Source organism: Cynocephalus volans, chromosome 4 (assembly GCF_027409185.1).
Source record: "Cynocephalus volans isolate mCynVol1 chromosome 4, mCynVol1.pri, whole genome shotgun sequence".
Taxonomy (NCBI): Eukaryota; Metazoa; Chordata; class Mammalia; order Dermoptera; family Cynocephalidae; genus Cynocephalus; species Cynocephalus volans.
Window position 1 is genome coordinate 123359197 of NC_084463.1, and position 21863 is coordinate 123381059.

The following is a 21863-nucleotide window of genomic DNA, read 5'->3' on the forward strand; positions in this document are numbered from 1 at the left end:
GAAGAACCCCAGCTCAGCTAAGAATTATACCTCTCACCCGACCCTACTGTGGACCTGGAGTTTATCTGAGAAAGAAACAGTTGATAAACGCCTGGGAAGTAAAGAGAACTCATCTGGTCTCAAGTATTCTCCAAATTATTGAATTCCAGGACTTTATGGAATTGAATCTGGTGACTGAGCAAACACACTTAAAACTGCAGCCCACTCTCCCAGCTCAAATACAGACAACATCACAAGCTAACAGAATAGAGCAGAGATCAGAATAGAATCAAGAAATAGTCTCACACTTAAGCAATCCATCAGTTTTTTTTTTTTAATTTAAAAAAAAATTTTTTTTTTAAATTTTATTTTGTCGATATACATTGTGGTTGATTATTGTTGCCCCTTACCAAAACCTCCCTCCCTCCTTCCTCTCCTCCCCCCCAACAATGTCCTTTCTGTTTGCTTGTCGTGTCAACTTCAAGTAATTACAAAAGTGACAATGCAATTCAAAGAGAAAAGAAAAATCTCTTTAACAGATGTTGTTGGAACAACATGATTTCTGTATGGAAAAGAGTAAGCTGACCTCTAGCGTGCACCATAGACAAAAACATTGAGATGAATTATAGCCTTAAAGTAAAAGTTAAAATATTTAACTTCTAAAAGAAAGATAGGCGATATAGCAGGCTGCCTCCGACCCATCATCCCCTACTGTTCTTCTATTGGCTATGGGACAGACATCATGCCCGTGTCCCCACCAGCTTTAGCCTCCCTGTCAGTGACAAGCAGTAGGAGCTGCACGGCGTGAACTCAACCCTAGGTGTGGATCTTCTGCTACAAAACAGGAGCCAAGGGTGCGAGAATCTAAGATTTCATCTTTCTCTAGGAAAACCACTCAAGAGAACAGAAAGATGGCCTTGGGGCTTCTGAGAGCAAGGAAAGAAAAGGCATTCTTGTTATTTCGTGATGTGTCTGTGGACTTCACCCAGGAAGAGTGGGCGCTATTGAGCCCTGTTCAGAGGACCCTGTACAGGGATGTGATGCTGGAAAACTATAGAAACCTAGTCTCCTTGGGAATTCCGTTTTCCAAACCAACACTGGTTATTCTGCTGGAGAGGGAGAAGGAACTCTGGAAAGAGGAGAGACAATGTCTGCCCAGCCCTAGTTCAGTAGATACAAAGCCAGAAATTCAACCCTATTCCTCCTCTCCTCTGGCCTTCTGCAAACAGCAATTATGCCAGTGTGTGCCACCTGATCATCACCTTCAAGTCAGCCCAAGCTTGTCTGCAAGAACTCTCCAGATAGGAGATCTATGCCCAATAGATCAGAAACAGCAGCAGCCACCACTCTCATATCAAAGCTTCTGGAATGACAGAGTGGAAGGCCAAAACAGAGAAAATGGCACCAGATCTTTTGGGGAGAACACAAGAGAAAGAGTTAACTCAAGGACCCTCTCTAGCCCACCAGAAGGACAGCTGATAAGCTCTAGTGAAGGCACCACGGTGGTGGAAATAAAGCTCAGTTCAGCTGAGAAGGCAAGCCCTGTAAAAACAAGCAAAGTATTAAAGTGTGTAGAAATATCAGGGTTTGAAGTAGTCAATTGTGGAAATTGTGGGCTAGGCTTTGACCAGAAGTCAGTCCTCTTTAGTCAGCAGAGGACTCTCTCAGGGAGAAAGCCTTATATTTGCAGTGAGTGTGGCCGAAGCTTTAGCTATAAATCAGCCCTCGTCACACACAGGAGATCACATATGGGGGAAAAGCCTTATCTCTGCACAGAGTGTGGGCAAGCTTTTAGCCAGAAGTTAAACCTGATCACACACAATATGGCACACTCTGGGGAGAAGCCCTTTGCATGCGAGGAGTGTGGCCGAAGCTTCAGCCAGAAGTCAACCCTCATTAGACACCTTAGGACACACTCAGGAGAGAAGCCCTTTGTGTGCAGGCAGTGTGGGCGAGGCTTTAGGGATAAGTCAAACCTAATCACACACCAGAAGACCCACTCATGGGAGAAGTCATATATGTGGAGAGACTGTGGGAGGCTCTTTAGAGACAAATCAACTCTCAGCAAACACCAGAGAGTTCATTCAGGGGAGAATCTTCATTTGTGCAGTGAATGTGGCAGGAGCTTTAGTCAGAAATCATATCTCCTTAAACACAAGAGGACACACTCAGGAGAGAAGCCTTTTGTGTGCCAGGAGTGTGGGCGAGGTTTTAGTGATAAGTCAAACCTTACCACACACCAGAGGACACACTCCAGGGAGAACCCATATACATGTCTGGAGTGTGGGCGAGGGTTTAGTGTTAAGTCAGCTCTCATTACACACCAGAGAACACACTCCGGAGAGAAGCCTTACCTGTGCAGAGAATGTGGGTGAGGCTTTAGACATAAGTCAACTCTCATTACACATCAGAGGACACACTCAGGTGAGAAGCCTTTTGTGTGCAAGAAATGTGGGCGAGGCTTTAGACAGAGGTCACACCTCATCAGTCATCAAGAACACACTCTGGGGAGAAGGCTTTTGTTTGTACAGAGTGTGAGCAAGGCTTCAGTCAGAAAGCAAATCTAGTCAGGCACAAGATGGCCCACTCAAGGGAGAAGCCCTTTGGGTGCAGGGATTGTGGACAAGGCTTTAGCCAGAAGTCAGCCCTCTTGAGACATCAGAGGACACATTCAGGAGAGAAGCCTTACATATGCAGAGAGTGGAGCGGGGCTTTAGTGATAAGTCAACCCTCATCACACATCAGAGAACACATTCGGGAGAGAAGCCTTATGTTTGCAGTAAGTGTGGAGAAGGCTTTAGGCTGAAGTCACACTTAATTAGACACCAGAGGACACACTTATAGGGAAGCTTTATTTCAGTCAGTGTAGGCAAGGCTTTAGCAATGTCACACTTCATCATGCAGGAAAAAGACAATCGTAGGGAGAATCTCATGTGTGCAAAGGGTGGACTTCAGATATATGTTAACCCTCATCAGAGGACAGAAGACCAACATGTACAGGACAATGGCTCTCAACTAGAAGCAGTTTACCCACTCCCAGGGTGACATTCGTTGATGTCTAAAGACATTTTTTGTGTGTGACAACTGGGATTCATTACTGGCATCTAGTGGGTAGCCAAGGACCATGCTACTCATCCTGTCATGCACAGGACAGCTCCCCACAACAAAGAATTATTTGATCCTACAAGACTTGGACCCCTTTAAGGGCAGCTTTGTCTCCAGGACCCCCTCACTGGTTTGGCCAAACATTTCATGCACTGTGCTGTAGCTGAGAGACCTCTTATCCAACCTTCCTTCCCTCCCCATCTCTTTCATGTCTAGGTCTGATGGGTATTGCTCCCTTCTCTGATCCCCTCTTCACATTTTTTTCTCAAATGTGGTTTCTGCTATAACCTCTTTCACATCTAATCCTCTCTTCTTTCTCAGAAAACTCAAACTACACAATTACAAAGGGAAAATAATAACTTTACCGGGAAGCAACTTGGTGTACGTCAGTTTACGAAAGCTGACTGTTAATACTGGGACAAAATGACACCATAGGCCTCCTGATATGATTTCTTGAAAAGGACACCATGACATTTTTTTAATAATCCTGCCAGAAAATTTGTAACCTAAATCTTGTCATGAGGATTTATTAGACAAACCTAAATTGAGGGATATTCTACAACATAACTGCCCTGTACTCTTCAAAAATATTAAGGATGATAAAGACAAAGGAAAGCTGATTTACTGTTCCAGATTAAAGGAGACTTCAGAGAAGTGACCTCTCCATACAGTGCTTTATACAGGATTGGATTCTGGACAGGAAAAACATATGGTTGCAAAAGACGATGGATTAGAGAGTAGTATTCAATAATTGTTAAACCAATGTTAAATGTAGTGTAGTGTGGATGTGTAATCATGCTCTTGCTCTAAGGAAATAATTGATTCAGAGGTAAAGAAACACAATGACTCCAACTTATTCACAAATCGTTCAGAATAAAGTGGTATTAAAGTGTTCATAGAAAACAAAATGCATATATAAATATAAATATATTTTCCAGGAGAGAGAGAAAAAGAGAAAGCGAGAGAGAGAAAGGGGTGGGGGTGGTCAGGGAGGAGAACACAAATAAAACAAGTAGAAATCATTGGTAAATCCAGTTAAAAGATGTAGGAGAATGCCTTATACTTTTCTTGCAACTTTCCTCTATGTTTAGTATTGTACAAAAATAAAAACATTAGTTAAAAAAAAAAAAAGTAAAGAAAGAAGTAAAAGAAAGGAAGGTAGAAAGGAGAAAGTTTCTGGGATGTTGGGTTGGTTGGTGGTGATTGGAATAATCACAGTTAAAATTAGTTGTAGCTGCCACACAGTCTGGATCAACTCAACTCCTGAAGAAATCAGGAAAATTAGCTCATGCCCTAATTTCCAGATAGAAGAAAATGCTTGTAAAATATCCATACATTCATCTCTGTGAAATTTCCATACATCAGTCCCCAACAGTTCTTTTAAATACAGTGTTCTGAATACAGTTAGAAATTGCTAATAAGGAAAAAAATAGAGAAATATAACCTAATAGTCAAAAGAAAATAGAAATGGACCAACAGGTCACCCAGTTAATGAAAATAGCAGCAAAGGCTTGAAATCAATTATTATAACTATTTTAAAGAATTTAGAAACGAATTGGTAGGAAATTTCAAAAGAAAAATCAAAACTCTAAGAAAAGAACCAAATATGAATACCCATATTGAAATATGCAATATCCGATTTTATTTTCTCCGGGCTGATGCAGCAAAATTAACTATCCTCGTTCCTCCATTTCTTTCTGAAATAACTTTCACGGAGATTTAAATGAATGATTTAAATGAATCCAGAAATAACATTAAAAGAGAGCATTTGCTTTGAAAGTTGTTCATCTCCTCATTCTTTAGAAATGGGGAAATCAGTTACTAAACCCTGACTTAGTCAACTACATTATTAAGGGGCACTAAACCTAAAATTTTTTTCTTAAATTTTGGACTCTAAATAAAAAGTATTCAACTCCTCTTAACTCTGCCACCTGCTTCTGAAGCTGATATGCTTCTGTGATTCTTATTTAGAAATGTTTTCAATTGCAGTTTTGAATAGGATATTTGCTTTCTCTTAAGGCATTTGCCAAACTAGTTTTCTTTTTCATAAATAAATTGATAAAAATTTGTCGTCTAGATCTTGCAAGAGTCCTCCCCCCTTACCCTGCCCCAAGTCTCTCTCTGTCTCTCATATATTGGACCAACCTTGCTCCCGATTTGGTAAATATAATATCTTGGAGTTTTGTGACTTCTTTTTCAGAGCAGTAATAACCTTAAACTTTTAAAAAAAATTTGTGGCTTATCCATTTTTATTAATCAATATTCCTATATTGAATTTGGTAAAAACAAGGGACTGGCCAGATATGATCCACTTAGTGTTGGGATTAAAATGGATGAAATGACTGGGAAATGATTAGTGTGTATTAGAGAAAATAATCTTGCAATTGATATAAGACCAAGATATTTTGGGTAACTATGGTTTTTGTGCAGCTTTTCTAGTATACATTCTTTGACGTGACAGCCATGATCTGAATCAATTTCAGTTCTCTGTCTTAGTATAAAGCAAATAATATTTATTAGTTTTGGGTTATCAAAACTTAGCTATTTTCTCCCTTTAGTCAGGCAGTATGAGCTTATACGATTTTTTTTTTTTATCCCAAATAAACTTTTTGAAACTTAGGGAACTTTTACTTGTCACTTCGCACTCACATGCACATACACGCAGGAAGAAAACTGTTCTCATAAAAGTTGTGCTTAATAAGCAGCAGATGCATAAGGACATGTAAGTTTTACTGTATAATTCAATTAGTGTAATCTTGGTTTTGTCTAGGATCTCTGCTCAAGCTCAAATATACACTGCCTTATGAGTCTACCATTTTGAATTAAACACAAACTTTGAAAGAGGAAAGACATAGGTGGGGTTAATCTGGAATTGTGCACATAAGAAGTGAGTAATAAGTTTGTCCACAGTATCTTCTTTCCAGACGTTTCTCTCTGGAGTCTCTTCTACAAGAGCAAAAGAAATCTGGATAGAGGACTTTCTGTCTAGGTTTCTGGCCCTCAGAGAAACATTTCAAAGGATTCCCTATCTGTAAAATCTGGGGTGGGGGAGACAAGTTCCTCTTTGAACCTCAGAATGCAAGCTGTGATATACAACAGTAGATAGGTCACAGGAAAGTATTTAGAATGATGAAAGCAAGCTACCTTTCTAGGCTTAGAAAGTATAATTTGATAGATTTGAATACTGATGGATTCAATTACCTCCTATTTCCTTCATTTTCTTCAGACCAGGTAACTGATTCATAATTGCTGTTTCTATGCAGTCCTCTTGGCAGATAAAGACAAACTGCCATCGTAGTGAAGATCAACCTTCAAAATGAAGTGGGAATAGTCATAGGGATCATCTTGGTTCAAATTCTGGTTCAGCCTTTTAATTTGCTTCAAGAACTTGGACAACATGGGTTACCTCTAAAAGCCTAATTTTCTACCTGAGGGGATATTAAGATTAAATGATACTATATAAACTAGAATTCTGGTAAGTAGTCATTTGAAAATACCCTTTTTCTTCTGCTGTTCCCCTCTTTAACTGGCTTCCCTCATTAAATTAAAAAGAAATCGAATAGATCCAGAGCAGCTGTAGCTTTGGGTCATTTTATGATTTTGATCAATTCATGTAAGTACTTGTTTTTGGTTTTGTTTTGCCATCTGCAAAACCAGGATGATAATAGTGGACACCTGCTCACCATGCTGTGAAGATGGATGTAGAAACATCCACAAAGCAGGTTGTCCTTTGGGGGAAGGAAGAGAAGTGCCACTTGCAATAAAAGTAATGGCAAGAATAACATTAAAAATTATTTATGTCCCAGGTACTCCCTAAAGAGATTTGGACATCTGTTGTCCAGAATATATTGGCCTTTAATTAAAAACAAGTACTTGCCAATATTCATTAAAGTCCATTTTAGCACAGTGTTATTGTTCTGTAGTATTCTTGTCGAGACCCTTGCAGATTAACAAAAAGAGCCCTTGGGAAAAAGCACTGGACCACGCTGGCAGGAAATGGAAAACCCCACCAGGGCATAATCTGTGCAATCGGCCAATCAGCCAACAGCACTTCTCACTGAGATTTTTTAGTGTATGCTCTGAGCAAACATTAACCACTTTAATTGGGAGATTTTTGCCAGTATTTTAAATTATACTCTGCCTGCCGAACAGAACAGTATGCCAAATATGTTTGGTGCCATACCCTTCTCAGTGTTAATATTTAAACAGAGCAAGTATTTTCTTGTATCTTAGTAATATCTGTGAGACCTTTTGACATTTAATTTGAGATTTTGATTTTTCATTACACCTCTAGGAGGAGTGCTGTGAGCATCAGAATGTTTTTAAATGTAATTGTTTATTTAAGACAGGAACAAAATAATGTGTGCAAAAGCATGCTATGTGTTTATGAAGGTAATCAGCATCTTTTATGATATGTCTTTAGCTTTGAAGATGCCTCAGCTATGATTGTCTATATATGGCTTTCTTCAAATGGCTTTTTACATTCTATTTGGTTAGTCTTTCTCTGAGCCAGACTTGGCTCCTGAACACATTGTATCGAATGCTAAATGATTCAATGAGGCCCATTTAAAGCACAGTATGTATATTTACACTTAGTGTGTTAGGAGAAAAACATTGTCCAAGTGTCATTCTCTGCATTGAAAGAAAAAGCATAATAGAAATGACCTAGATATGTTGGTGGCCAAGTTATTACCTAATGTCTGAAGAGAGGAAATATTTCTTTCAAAAGAGCCAAATAATAACAATAGTAAAGAAAGAGAAAATTAGAGAAAGAGAAAAAACAGTCTTTCAAGAGAATACTTTGTGCTTTTAAGAATAGAATCCATTGAAGATACATATCAGTTATGCACAAAAATCAAATAATGCCTGTTCTTCAGTTTCTGATGATTCAAATGGACTTTTACATTTTTCCTGTAAAAATTGAATGTTGTCTTGGAATGCTAAATGGAATAATTTACCAAAGAGTTTTTTTTTTTTTTTTTAAGAAAACTAATAAAAAGGGTAGGAGAATAAAAATGATCCCTGTCTGTAAATTTTTTTTTTTTTTTTTTGTCTTTTTGTGACCAGTAAGGGGATCACAACCCTCAGTGTGGTGTCGCCCGCACTGCGCTCAGCCAGTGAGCGCACCGGCCATTCCTTTATAGGATCCAAACCATTCCTTTATAGGATCCCAAGCGCTGCACTCTCCCGAGTGCACCACGGGGCCGGCCCTCGCTCAGAATTTTAAAGTCTAACTCACACCTAGTCTCAGAGAGACAGTAGTGATGGCCCCTGCCAGGACTCTCGTCTTCTCTCAAAGCCTCCTTTCCATCCTTCACACAACTGTTAGGCTACTCTTCCTAAAGCATGCTAAAGGCTTTAAAGACACCTAAAGGCTTTCCAAATAAATGCTTTTGAGGCCTTCCGTGATTTCATCACTGATTTATTTTGTGACCTCTTCTCACTTTTTCTTTCTGCTTTGTTGGCTTTCCAGCCTAGGGATCGAAACATCTCCATACTTTCTCACTTCCATCCTTTTATTCATATTTCACACGCTGTCTACAAAGTTGTGACTTTACTGCACCTTTTCTGTTTCCATATGTCAATTAAATAATCTAAATATTATTCTGATTACTTCTGTCCCTTAAGCTATAATTAATTTTATTCACCTCAGGACTCCCTTGGTGAATTTCCTATGATATTTATCGAGATACTTCCTATGATATTTATCATATTCTTTCATAAATTAAATCGTCTATGTAGATGCCTTATATCCTCCACTGGGCCTGATTTTTTTTCCCATAAATTACATAATCTCCCTGAGGTCAGGATTCAGTGTGTGGTTATTTCAGTTTGTACATCTACCTCTGAGAGTACATTGCATTTAATAAATACTATATAACTCATTGAATAAATGCAAAAGAGAATATTTTAATTTTGCTAATTCTTTTATTGGTACAACTTTATATTTTATTTTGTTTACATTCTTTTTAATTTGTTTGGTGGAAAATGACAAAGTTGGTTTAAGGCCTAGAAAAAGGAGATAAAAGAGAAAATATCCTAGAGAAATGAAGGCTAGGAAAGTGGGTTTTAGAACAATCAGAATCCAGGAATTAGGAGAGAGAGACCAAAACAGCAATTTTAGCAGGAACAATCCAGCTAAAATACCCATGCAGAGAAGAAATGGAATGCCAAATAATTTTCTATTGAAATGTCAGATACTGAGAAAGGGACATCTAATTGGTTTAATTGGCCATGTGAGGCTTGTATTGGGGCAAGCATGAATACTATTTACTCTGTGCCTGAAAGACTTCTTTTAGCAGTAAAGAGATAGTTGCAGTAAAATAAATGAAAGGGCTATTAGGAAGGAAAAATAGAGGCTGTCAAAAACAGGCATACATACACTACTGAGGATTCATCACGTGGAGACATTAGGTGATGTGTGGGAGATAATTGCTATTATTTTTCTGTAATTAATGAGCATGCTCTTCAAGTGTTTTATTACAGTTCATTGTGAAGCATTAGATTAGGGCTGTGTTTACTGCACAATTTTGCATAGTTATCAGCATGATTGCCACAGAATGGCTTTATTCAGAATACCTCCAGATATGATATAAAACCATTTAATTTTCTATCATCAGATTTCTGGGTCAGCACATACTCAAAGGTACCAGACATTTGACTACACATATAATATGCTGGATGGTATGGCTTCAAAGATCTTTAAGTACAGGTAGATTTAAGGATATAAACAGTAACTAACTCAATAAAAGGATGAGACATGATGTGTCCCTAATGAGAGAGATTGCTTCCGTTGATAAAAAGTATATACCTATTCAAAGCAATTGACTCTACATGAGCTCTAGGACTGTCTGGGATTTATGGAAAGAAATCTTACATTCTGTTAACCAAAATGACAGCATTTATCCTGAAGTATCCATTTAGAATAGCCTTCTCTAGTACCTTTACATCAAAGAGCAATTCAGGATATAAAAAACTGTATTGACTCATTTATTATTTGACTAACAAATGTCCAACAAGTGCCTATTCTTTGTCTTGTAGGGACAGAAGTTTTGGGCCAGATTCTGAGAAACGTAATGAGAGATACCAAAGTTCCTGCCTTCCAACAGCATTCTTGTATTCTTGCAGGAGATAAGTAAATGGATGATTACAATGGTTAGAGTAAGAGCCCGTTATTCTCAGTGATTGAGAACACAGAGGAGGGCTCCTAAGCAGTAAAAGAGAAGGAGAAGGTGACATAAGTGACTTCTAGAGAAGCTGATGTTTGAGCAGTATACATATGCAGATTTTGTAATAATCCAGGTGAATAAGACATATAAGGGGTTAGGGTTGCGAAGAGGTGAGGATGCACATAGATTAGAAGTTGAAAGCACACATTTTTCATGAGTTAATGAAATAAAAAATAAATTCTGCCACCTTGTCCCTGAAAATGAGTGAAATTAGTTACAGCCAAAGAGGATATCTTTTGAAAAGATAACCCCCAGGCATATTATGCTGTCTTTAGAAAAAAAAGCTTTGCAAAAGTAAGGAAGCAAACTGTTTTGTGTCTATCTAAAATAAAACTTTATGGGATATGGAAAGACTGCAGCTGTTGAAAGTGCACTGGGATATAACTTTCTCCAAAGAAGCAATTCCAAAGACAGTCTTGAGCCACTGCAAGAGAGTCACAAATAAGAGGTTGGCATAGCAATCATAGTGAAATTGCTGGGTCTGTAAAAATGGCTAAATGGTTGTTTTCCATTCTTTCAACCCAGACTGTGCTCTTTGAAATATTTCTGCCAAATTAGTTACCCAGGTAGGTAAGTTATGGCTAAATTTCTTTGGTTTTACAGTGTTTGAAGTATAAACTAAGGTTTCTCAGCCTCCGTTTAAGATGAAATTATTTTTTCTCTATCAATAATCATTATTGATTAATGAGGATGTTAGGACAGTCATCTCGTTGTCTTTGAGGCAGTGAGGTAGAAAGAAAAAGACTCACACATAGACAAGAAAGGAGTTGGCTTTGCTAGGATTGAACTAGGTAGACATACCAGTGTTATCAATTTGATGTGATATCAATATCATCACCCCAACTCTGAATTTATCAGTGAATTTATGCCAGCCCTTCACAGCCAACTAGTCAGCTGACCTCTATTCAATTGGTTATTTCTCTCTTAGACGGTAGCCCATTTCATCTTTTGGCCACTTTAATTGTTAGTAAATCCTCCCATATGTTACTTGCAATTGCCACCTTTGAACCTACCTTGCAATGTACTGTCCATTGCCTAAAATAAGAAACAAGATGATACCACGAATCCTCTGTGTTGCATCTTGCTTCCTTTCAGTGATGCAAGTTACCATTACAGATTCAATCCATGGGTTTCTGCTGGTATAAATAAATTTGAATCTAATAAAAGTAGGTATTGAAAAGATGGACAGATATTTCAAAATACCTCTGCCCAATGAAAATTTAAGATACTACTCTCCTAAAAGTGTAAGTAGTGTTTAATAATTAATGTGAGTACAGCATTAAACTAGGGCTGCATTTATTGTTAGCAAATACAAGAGAAAGGACAGCAACTAAAAGGTTATAAATGGTTTCCCTGTGTCTTAGCAAGATCTGTCAGTCCTTCATGATGACAGTAATGCCAAGATTTAAGATATGGTACATACAAAGAAACCACAAAAACATGTCCCTCTACTATAGAAGCAAAGAGATTTAGCCAATGTATGCCTTTACCTACCAGAATATTCCAGAATTTTGGTGATCATATTTTTCTAATGAGCTTTATTTACAATTTTGTGGCTGAGGTTTGAGAGTATAAATTACTTACAGCTTGTGTAGTCTCCCCATGTCCCAAACTTGGAATCAATAAAAATACGGGCCCAGAAAATAAACACTTCCTCTCACTTTTTATTTATGATGCCCTCCTGCTCAGTATGCCCAACAGATCTTCTGTTAGCTTTAGTCTGTCAGGTTTTAGTGCCATACGTGCCACTAATTAGACATGTGACACTAAAGTCAGTACAGAGATAAATCTCTATCTCTCAATCTAGGTAGTTTCCCTATCTGTAAAATGTTGATAATACCTTCCCTGAACATTCTATGATATTATAGTAGAAAGTGACATAGAGTTACAGAGACTGGCTTAAGGTGCCAGTTATGCCTATTGGTTGGAATAAAGTATAAATCACTTAACTGAGCCTCATTTTCTTAGTCCACCAAATGAGAAGTTGAATTAAATATCTCAGAAACTTTTATATAGCAAAGCATAAAGCAAAATATATAACTTATATGTATATTATATGGACACAATATATAAAGGATTTATTTCTATATGCTTTAATTGTCTGAAATATGTTCACCTTGATGTAAAAGTTAGTTGATGTTGTAATTGTACCTTAGAAATATATAGATTGACATCAATATAATACTTTATTATTTGGAAAAAAATACAAACTGTTCAGAACTTCAACTATTGGTAGGTGAGGCACCCATGCTTGCCCGGCTGTGCCCCACTCTGCTGTAGACATTGCTGTAATGGAATTTTCCATCCCACGAGAGAAAAACATCACCATATTAAGTCACTCTTTGCTCCACTGTAAAGCTGGAAGTATTCCAATGTAAATGAAACAGCCCCACTGTGTTCAGGGCTCAGCCTTTGTGACATGAGTCCGCTGAGCCAGTTCTGGCACCAATAAACTTTGCTTCCTGCTTCAAGCCTTGGTGTCCTGCCTCTCCTTGTGAGTTTGCTGTACCATGCAGTAACAGTAGGTATATGATATGGTGCAAAGAACATGAAATATGGAATAAAATCCAAGTTTGAGTATAATTTCTATATTTACTTAACCTCAAGAGTTTTTCTTCCTCTGTCAAATGTACCTAAATGAGTACTTCTTCTGAGGATTTGATGAGGTCACAGTGGTGACAATTTTCTGAGGTAAAAGCACCCAGCTATTCAAGGTAACAGCTAGTTAACCTTATTCAATGTTTTACATGAATGAATGTTCAGAGCCCGATATCCTTTTTTCTCTTCTCTTTTCCTGTCCCATCATCCACTTCTGAAATAAAGTCCAGAGGAGCCATGTGAGCACTAGGAAATTCAAGCAGAGTCAATTTGAAACTTTTTAGACTGGAACTAGCCAGAGTAAATATAAGCCAAAGTCTAGAGAATAAAACAGAGAAGTGGCAAACATTGTCCTCAAATTGAGTAAGCAATGAGGGCTGTCAGCCAAATATATGGCTTTGTTTGTTTGTTTTTGCTTACCAGTCTTAGCGTTGTTTTAAAACTCTAGAAGATCCTTTTCTCTCCATCTGGTAGATAATGTGTGCTGTAATATTTCAGTAGTGTCCTTCTGTAAATCCAAAATAGAGGAAATTTCAATGATGAGAAAGATGAGAAAGAAAACTTCATTCACACAGGGAGTAGTGGCCACTTCCTTTTCTGAATCATAATTGGGTTTTTCACTGTGATCAGCTGTGTGATCATCAAGTGTCTTAGGAAAGTTTTTCCTCCTGCCCAGAAAGATAATATTCCCAACGTTTGTGGTGCACCATGCTAAAGACTGACAGGCAGGATAACTGAGATCATTTAAGATGCTATGACTGGCTGTCATTTATCCAGATCAGGGTCTTTGAATTCTTGAGAAGGAAAGAGTCTTTCCTCACAGTGAGAAACCCAACAGGGCCAACTTGATTGAGTGACCAGAGGTGAAGAAAAATTTTCTCTGCAGCAGTGCCATTTATTACCAATAAACTGACACATGGGAAATTCAGGCTGAGCCATTATAGGAAATGCAGAGTGACTTGAGCTTACTGAATGCCATGTCTTTGCACAGTGACAAGGCCATTGATTAGCCTTCAGTGCTTGGAGGGTTTTGAACTCCAAATTAAAATCTGCTTTGTTATTCTAAGTTCAATAATAGATCACAAATAGTTTAACATACCAACAGTATCACTAAGGCATCTAACAGTTCATTTCCAGGAACTGCAGCATATCTTAGAAGGCTGTCTGCATGGCTTTCTGGTAAAGATTCTAAACTTGCTTAAATGGTATCGGAATAAAATATAAAATGGAGAAGCAAATAAGAGGTGATAAAGGACAGATAGTAATATATACCTTCTATGAATACCTTGTTTCTTAATGTCTGTTTTTGAAAAATACTTTAAAGGAAAGAGAAATTTTTATTTAATGTCTGTCTTCCCTACAAACCCAGATCTCCTTGTCAGGACATATGTTAATTGTGTCAGCCATAGAACCTAATGCCAAGCACAATGATTGGCACAGATTGGACTCACAATAAACATTTGTTTAATAAAAGAATGTTGCTAGACATCCTTTTATTAGATGAGGATATTTGTTAAGTGTAGTCCACAAAGAGTTTTTAAAAGGTTATGAAATTCAGTGATTATAATTAAGATGACTTGGTTACTCTTAGTTTAGAGCTGGATGATAGTCTCTTGGATTCTGAGTTTTCAAGTGTCTAAGACAGAGTTTCATGAAAAGCTGACCCAAAATCTAACTTAAGATAGTGGCATTGGGCATAGACTAATGACAATTTTGGAGGGAAACATTTTGTTATGTTTAGTTACCTTAATTTAATGGTATTTTTATTTAGCCTATAATATCTCCAATGTGTCTAAGTCTTGTTTATTTCACTAAAAATGTAATTAAAGGTCTTAATTTGTTTTAACTTTCTACATCAGGTTAAATTAAATCATTCCTTCAAAAGTTATTGGATTCATTAAGTGCCACATGTGTGCTGAGTACTGTAGATGTGATAATAAATAGGGCACAGTCTCCACTTCCAAGAAACATCAGATTTAGAAAATAATAATTAAAACGACAACAATAACTAACACAAGAATGTTGCTAATAATGTGCCAGGCACTATGGGAAAAATTTACATAGATAACTAATTTAGTGTTCATAAAAATCTGTGATATACAAAGTATTGTACTTGCAGTTTAAAGTTTTATACTTTACAGATATACCTACACACACATGCACCGATTTATATTATATAAACATTGCGGGCATTAATTAACAGGCAAGCAAATTTGAAAAATATAATAGGATATGCTCTATAATAGAGACTCTGAGCTCAGGCGAGATTTGTTTTATTACGTGAAAGTTTGCCTGTACCTTGAAATATAACTCAGAGTTTGCCAAGCAGAGAATTAGGATGAAGGAAAGGAAGTTTCTGAAGAAGTAAACTTTCACAATAACACTGAAATTTGCTTCTGCATTAGCATCAGTGCCATCATCATCATCATAGATAATACTTATTGAGCAATCACTATGTGCCTTGTCTGTCTCTAAATTCTTAAGGACAACTAACCCTTTTAATCTTTACAACAGCCATGCAGATACCATATTTATCACTATCTTATAGTTAAAACTACATAGGCACAGAAAAATGATCCTCAGTCACACAGCCAAAAAGTAGGAAAACAGAATTTAAACTATGATGGCCAACCCCACAGAGCTCACACTTTCAACTGTTAAACATACTAACTCTCACAAGGATCATGACATATTTGGAAAGTGGCAAATAACTAAGTACGGTTTGCAGTGTTATGGTAACCATAGAATATAAAGGATATAAAAGCCTTAGAACATATCATGTATGTGATACAAATATAGATTTGTGGAAATATTGAGTCATTGATAATTGCATAAAAAGGCGTATGTTTTCCAAACATCACTGTTGAGAGTTGACTCAGGTAGTGAAGATATTTGAGGAAGAGAGAGAAACAGAGAAAATTACAGTCTAAAGAAAGGAGGATAAGAGTTTGAATCAAGAGAATGGTCATAGAAATAGAAAAAGAAGAATAAATTCAAGACTGAATTAACTGAAGACATAGTACAGCTGATGTGATAATCAGTTCTGTGTCAGGGAGTTAGATAAAAGGAAATGGAAAAAGGTTCTTACTTGGAAAAATTGTGGAGGCAGGGGCCATTAGAAAAGACAAGGGAATGTAAGGGGAGGAACAAATTTTGATGGAAGATGACAATTTCAGTTTTGGAGCATCTGAAAAATTCCAGAATTTCCTGAGCTTATTTGGAAAATGTCATCAAATTTCTGACCTGCAATTCCACTCTAGTTGTCAGTGTGGAATCATTTAGTCATGTTTATTTCTATTAAATATGATCTAACTTTAGTTTCCAATGTAAGCATGTTTACACCGAAGTAAATCTACTGGCACTAGTCTTCTCAGTTTGAAAAATAATTTATTATGCAGACCTCAACTTGGCTTAGAAATGCTGCATTTTTGTGAGTGGGATAGTTTCATTCTCCTTTCAAAGAAAATCGATGGTTTTGTAAAACATTTATACCTAGGAGGGTACTTCAAAAAGTTCGTGGAAAGGTTTGTATTATCATTTAATTCTATTTTTTCCACGAACTTTTTGAAGTACCCTTGTAGGTAGATATTGGGATTATATATTTTGTGCTGGATACAAAGATTCCAAATAAGATTAGCACATCCCTTATTGGCTAATCTATTTTTCTTCAGAAGCATATTATAATGTTTAATTTCCTGTGTACAGACAGCTTATCACAGACATTTTATGGCTAGTACAGCAAACTAATTTTTTAATTTAATACTTATAATTTAGCTGAGACATTCTTTTAAGGATAAAAAGCTCATCCATTGGTTTCAGTTGCTTTAATTTTCTTCACCTTGTTGCATCATTCCTTTTCTGTCAGATCCTTCTGTATGGTCAGCTTTTGGTTAGTTTGCAGAGATGCCATACCAAATGACTCCCTATAAAGTTGTCTCTTTTCCCTGTCCCTGTCCTGTTAACAGCAATTCTATCATCACTCTATTTTATTTTCTTTATCTTTATCAATCAAAAAGGGACTTGTATATACAGTGTACAATTATTGTGTAATTTTCCTTCTTATAATCTCTTCTCTCAAATAGTACAAAACTCCAGAGAGCAGTGGTTTTATCTACTGCATGTGTGCCTCTCGCCCCAGCACAGAGAATGATGCCTAGCACACAGTAAGCCTTGACAATTCTTTGTTGAACGAATGAAAGAATAAAGGAATAGGTGAATCTTTAAGTCCTTTTTCAAGTTTTTGTTGTTTTCTTTTGTTTTAACTTATTCTTTTAAATAACTTTTGACTTAGAAAAAAGTGTTAAGTATAGTAAAGTGTCTCACAAACCTTTTACACCTATCCTTACGAAACCACAATACAAATATCAAAATTATAAAAGTTAACTGATAACTTTATTTAGTAATCTGCAGGCCTCCTCCAACTTACCAATGGTCTCATGGACATCCTTTGCTAGTGTAAGATCTAATTGGAATTCCCGACTGCATTTAGTTTGTCACATCCCTTTGGGCTCTTCCAGTCTAAGACAGTCCTCAGACTTTGTTTGCATTGATAACTTTGATGCTTTCGAAGAGCACTGACTAGTTATTTTGTACAAGGTCTACCAATTAGGGTTTGTTTGATGTTGTCTCATGTAAATTCAGGCTATGCATTTTGGGCTAGATTACCATAAATGTAATGTGCACTCTTTTTAGTGCATATCATCAGGAGATACATGATGTTGAATTTTTTATTATTTATAATGTTAACTTTGATCATTTATTTAAGATAGGTGGCATACATCATGTTTATTTCCTGTAAAGTTACAATTTTCTCCTTTATATTCAACAAGTATCTTGGGGGAGATACTTTGAGACTATAAACATTATCTTTTCTCATCTTATGTTTGTCACTAATTTGTGCATTTTTTGATACATTTTTCATACAATAAGTGTAGCTCCAGTGTTTGACAAATGGTAATTTCTATCAGCCCTTCTACACTTATTAGTTTGAATTCTTTTTTTTTTTTTTTTTTTTGTCTTTTTTCGTGACCGGCAAGGAGATCGCAACCCTTGGCATGGCGTGGCCCACACCACACTCAGCCAATGAGTGCACTGGCCAGCCCTATACAGGATCCGAACCTGCGCGGCGGGAGCGCCACTGCGCTCCCAGGAGCGCCGCACTCTCCCGAGTGCGCCACGCGGTCGGCCCTTATTAGTTTGAATTCTAATGTGAATAGAACTGTTCCTTTATCTTATTTATTTATTCAATGATTTATAACATTGGTACATCCACACACTGGAAATTTACCAAGGGTACCCAACTAGAAAGTATATTTACTGTCTATGAAATTTCTTATTACTGACTTTGTAAGGTGTTTACTCTAATCTCAATTAGAATATTTTTCTTTATGCTTCTTTAAATGTATGTGCAGTACCAGAGTGACAGTTCTATCAGTGCAGAGGTCATATCCTCTGTATCCTCAGAGCATCCCAATAATTGTCCAGTACAATCAATATCAGTGTAACTTTGGCAATGACTATAAGAGTATTTTGAAACAATTTTACTAAAAGTGAGTATAATTTTACCCACATATTTCTGTTATTCTCATTTGGAATCTTTGTGTTGTCTCCTGTCTAACGAAAAGTATGTTGTGAATTCTAGTTTCAAGGTTGCACTAAATAGACAGATTTTAGTTACTGACTTCAAAATCAAATTCTAACCTTCCTTAATTTAATATTAAAATAATTAAAAATAACTCTTTTGAGATGAGGATCTATTTCCAAAATTTGTGTGCTTTAGAGATGTTGGAAGAAAGTAATTTCCAAGCATTTATTTTTTAATCATAAGGACTGAAATGAAAAATCTTGTGAAAGATCTTTTATTTTAAAATTTTATGTCCACATATATTTGTTTGGATTTTTCAGTCCAAATATATCACACTTAACTGTCAAGATGTATTTTATCTCTTAGGTCTCAAGTTCCTCATTTACAAAGTGGATATAATGATAATACTTTTCCATTTGGTTCCTGGTGATATTACAGCAATGAAAATTCTCTTTAGGAGTCTTTATAAATTATTCAATATACCTGCTCCATCTAGCACATCATATCGAATGTGAAGATTACATTTGATAATGTGAAAGTGCTTATTTCAGGCAAAATTCTATATAAATGTGAGTGTCACTGATTTGTAGGTGTCAGAACCACCAATTGATCCCATAAATTTAGTTACAAATTGTAAATTTAATTCACAATTTAATTTCATAAAATAAATCGTGTGTTTTCTTAAAACCTTGTCTGTTTATTGATAGCTAAGGTGCAGATACACACACAGGACACAGGATAGGGGGATAATATTAAATTATAATGAAGTAAAATAAATTTAAGCTATCATTTAATTTATCAGTGTTTTAACCTAAATCCAGGACTGACATTTAGCTGGCACACAAAGGAATAATTATGGATGGCAAGTGTTGAAAAATTTCTACAACAATCTGAAAGAGTGGCTGATGTGACCTCCCCAAGCCCCAGTAAACCATCCTGATCCCACATCCCTAAAACTTCCATGATCCAGCTCTAAGGGTTAATTTCTGTGCCGGCAGGGTCTTCATGGGCCCTGTCACATTGCTGTGACAGCTACAGTTCTCATTGATTGGTGACTTCAGTATTAACTCCCACCTTTTCAAACCCCACTTGAATCAAAAGATGAAGAAATAAATCAGATTTGGGTTGGTCCTGATTTTAATTAATTTGATCTTTGCTTTCCTCTCCAGCTTCATTATCTCTCATCCACCAGTATCTACCTTTAGATACTAGCAGTAGCAGGTGACTGCAGTATGTTTTGACTCTGGGCCACTTCCCAGGTCTTCATGTTTGAGAATGCTTTCCAGTCTCCTCCTTCACCTGACTCTTTTCATCATTTGTCCAGCCAAGATATTGCCTCTTCCTGAAAATTTCTACTGACACTCTGGCATATCTGGATGACACTTCTATCTGTTATCCTGGTGCCATGCACTTTTTCCATCAACATCTTCCACCTTACACTGTAATTGCCTAAGTTTTCACATATCTTTCCTTCTACATTCATGTTCCTCAGGCAGGATCTTTATTGTTCACTTTTAGTATATAGTGTCACAAGTAAAAGAACAAATATAGTTAATATGTGGAGGTTAAGTATATATCAGGCCCTCTGATCATCTCTTTATAAAGTTTGTCTCTTTAAATTATTCTTTTAAAGACAACATAAAAATTCAGAGAGAAAAATTGACCTTCTTGAGTGCACATTGCCTGGAGTTGAACTGGAGTCTCTCTGACTATAATACTTTTATTCTTCCAGCAGCATCATGCTGTCTATCTAGCGATTTGCAAACATGCCATTTCCTATTTAGCCTCTTAGGGCACTGAGCACCAAATCCACACTGGATTTAGCAATCAAAATAAAAACTGGCTGAAGTTTAAGATTTCCATTGTCAATAGTTAAAATTCTGAGGCACTCACTCTTGAAAGCATTGTGCTTCTGTATTCACTTACTTTTACTCTTTTCTGTGTCAATGGAATAATCTTCTGTGAAAATGTAGCTATTCTAAAGCATTTTATAATTTCCATTACTCACACAAAATGTTTACAAAATAACAGGCTGTCTCTTTTCTCTTCAGCTTAATAGAACACTGTCTTCACAATATGTTGTCTTTGCTTGTCTTACTCAAATTCTAATATGTAAAAAAAAAAAATAGTAACTTAAATGTGGGATAATTTGTAATCTCTTTCCTTATGTTATTATATCTTTTGCTTTTCCAAAAGAAAGAATATTTTGTGAACACAGTAAAAACCATCTCATACACAGTAGATGGGTAGGTGTGCAAGTTGGGGTAGCAGGGTTGTTTCCAAGAGCTACTCCATCACAGGTCAATTTGGAATAAGTTATTTAATCTTGCTGAGAATTTAGTTTCCTCATTTGTTAATAAAATATAGGACTAACAATACCCAACTCCAAAGATTAGCATGTGGAATAAATGAGGAAATATTTGACATAGTTCTTAAAAAATAGTAACTTGAAATCATTGTTTATCTCTTTTCTTCCCTTCCCTTTTCTAGGGGGTCTTATTCCAGTCCTGAAATAATTGTATGTGACCATTTTTCCTTAGTTACTCTCCTTAGAAATGTATAAAATTATTTGAAAATACATGAATTAAAATTCAGAGTAAAAGAGAGATTATTTTGCAATGAGTGTCAGTTGTGCTTAAAATATATATTGTCATCAGTTTCTATTACAAACTGACATATTTAGAAAAAGTGCTGAATCTCCTCACTAGTAATATATTTCAAAAGGGACACATAGCAGAAGCTCAACTTGAGTATACTATGGAATATACGTACAAAAATTCAGAGAGAAAAAATTTATAAAATACACAAGAGTTTAAAAAGTTAATCAAACCAAAAGTGATTTGAATTTAATAAAGGCAAGCTTTAGGGAATAAGGCATTGCCATTCTAATACTAACTAGAATTTTAAAGAAGGCCTGATTTTTGTTCTTTCCCCTTTTTCCATTTGGTTGGTAAGTCGCATGTAATGTGTTAGTATTTAGTAAAAAAAAGAGCACAATGAGTTAAGCCAATGTACCTTGCATCCCTCCAGCAGAAGGTAACAGGAGATAAACACCATGTGGTCCAGAATTGGTGTGTGTGATCACTGCTATATCTCCAGCATCAAGAATAGTGTCTGGCATGTGGTAGGTATGTGGTAAATATGTGTGAATGTCATTTTATATTAATCAATGTGTTAGTGTCCTAATTCAATGATTGTTGAAAGACAAAATTTGTCAAGTAGTAACTTATTATTTTGTAATTACTTAGCATTTATAAAGCATGATCATATTCATTATCTGACCTCATTTTAGGGATATCATTTGAGGTACATGAAATAGATAATAGATAATAAAATTTCAAATTTATGAAGAAGGAAGCAAATGGCCA

The 21863-nt window shown here is 36.3% G+C and overlaps 1 protein-coding gene across 1 annotated transcript; it reads left to right on the forward strand.

Moving 5' to 3' along the window:
* Positions 1-890: 890 nt before the first annotated feature.
* LOC134376419 (zinc finger protein 875-like) lies at positions 891-2823 on the forward strand. The gene is given in 3 exon segments (XM_063094980.1): positions 891-2469; positions 2472-2678; positions 2681-2823. Coding segments are annotated over 3 exon segments (1929 nt in total).
* The last annotated feature ends 19040 nt before the right edge of the window (positions 2824-21863 follow it).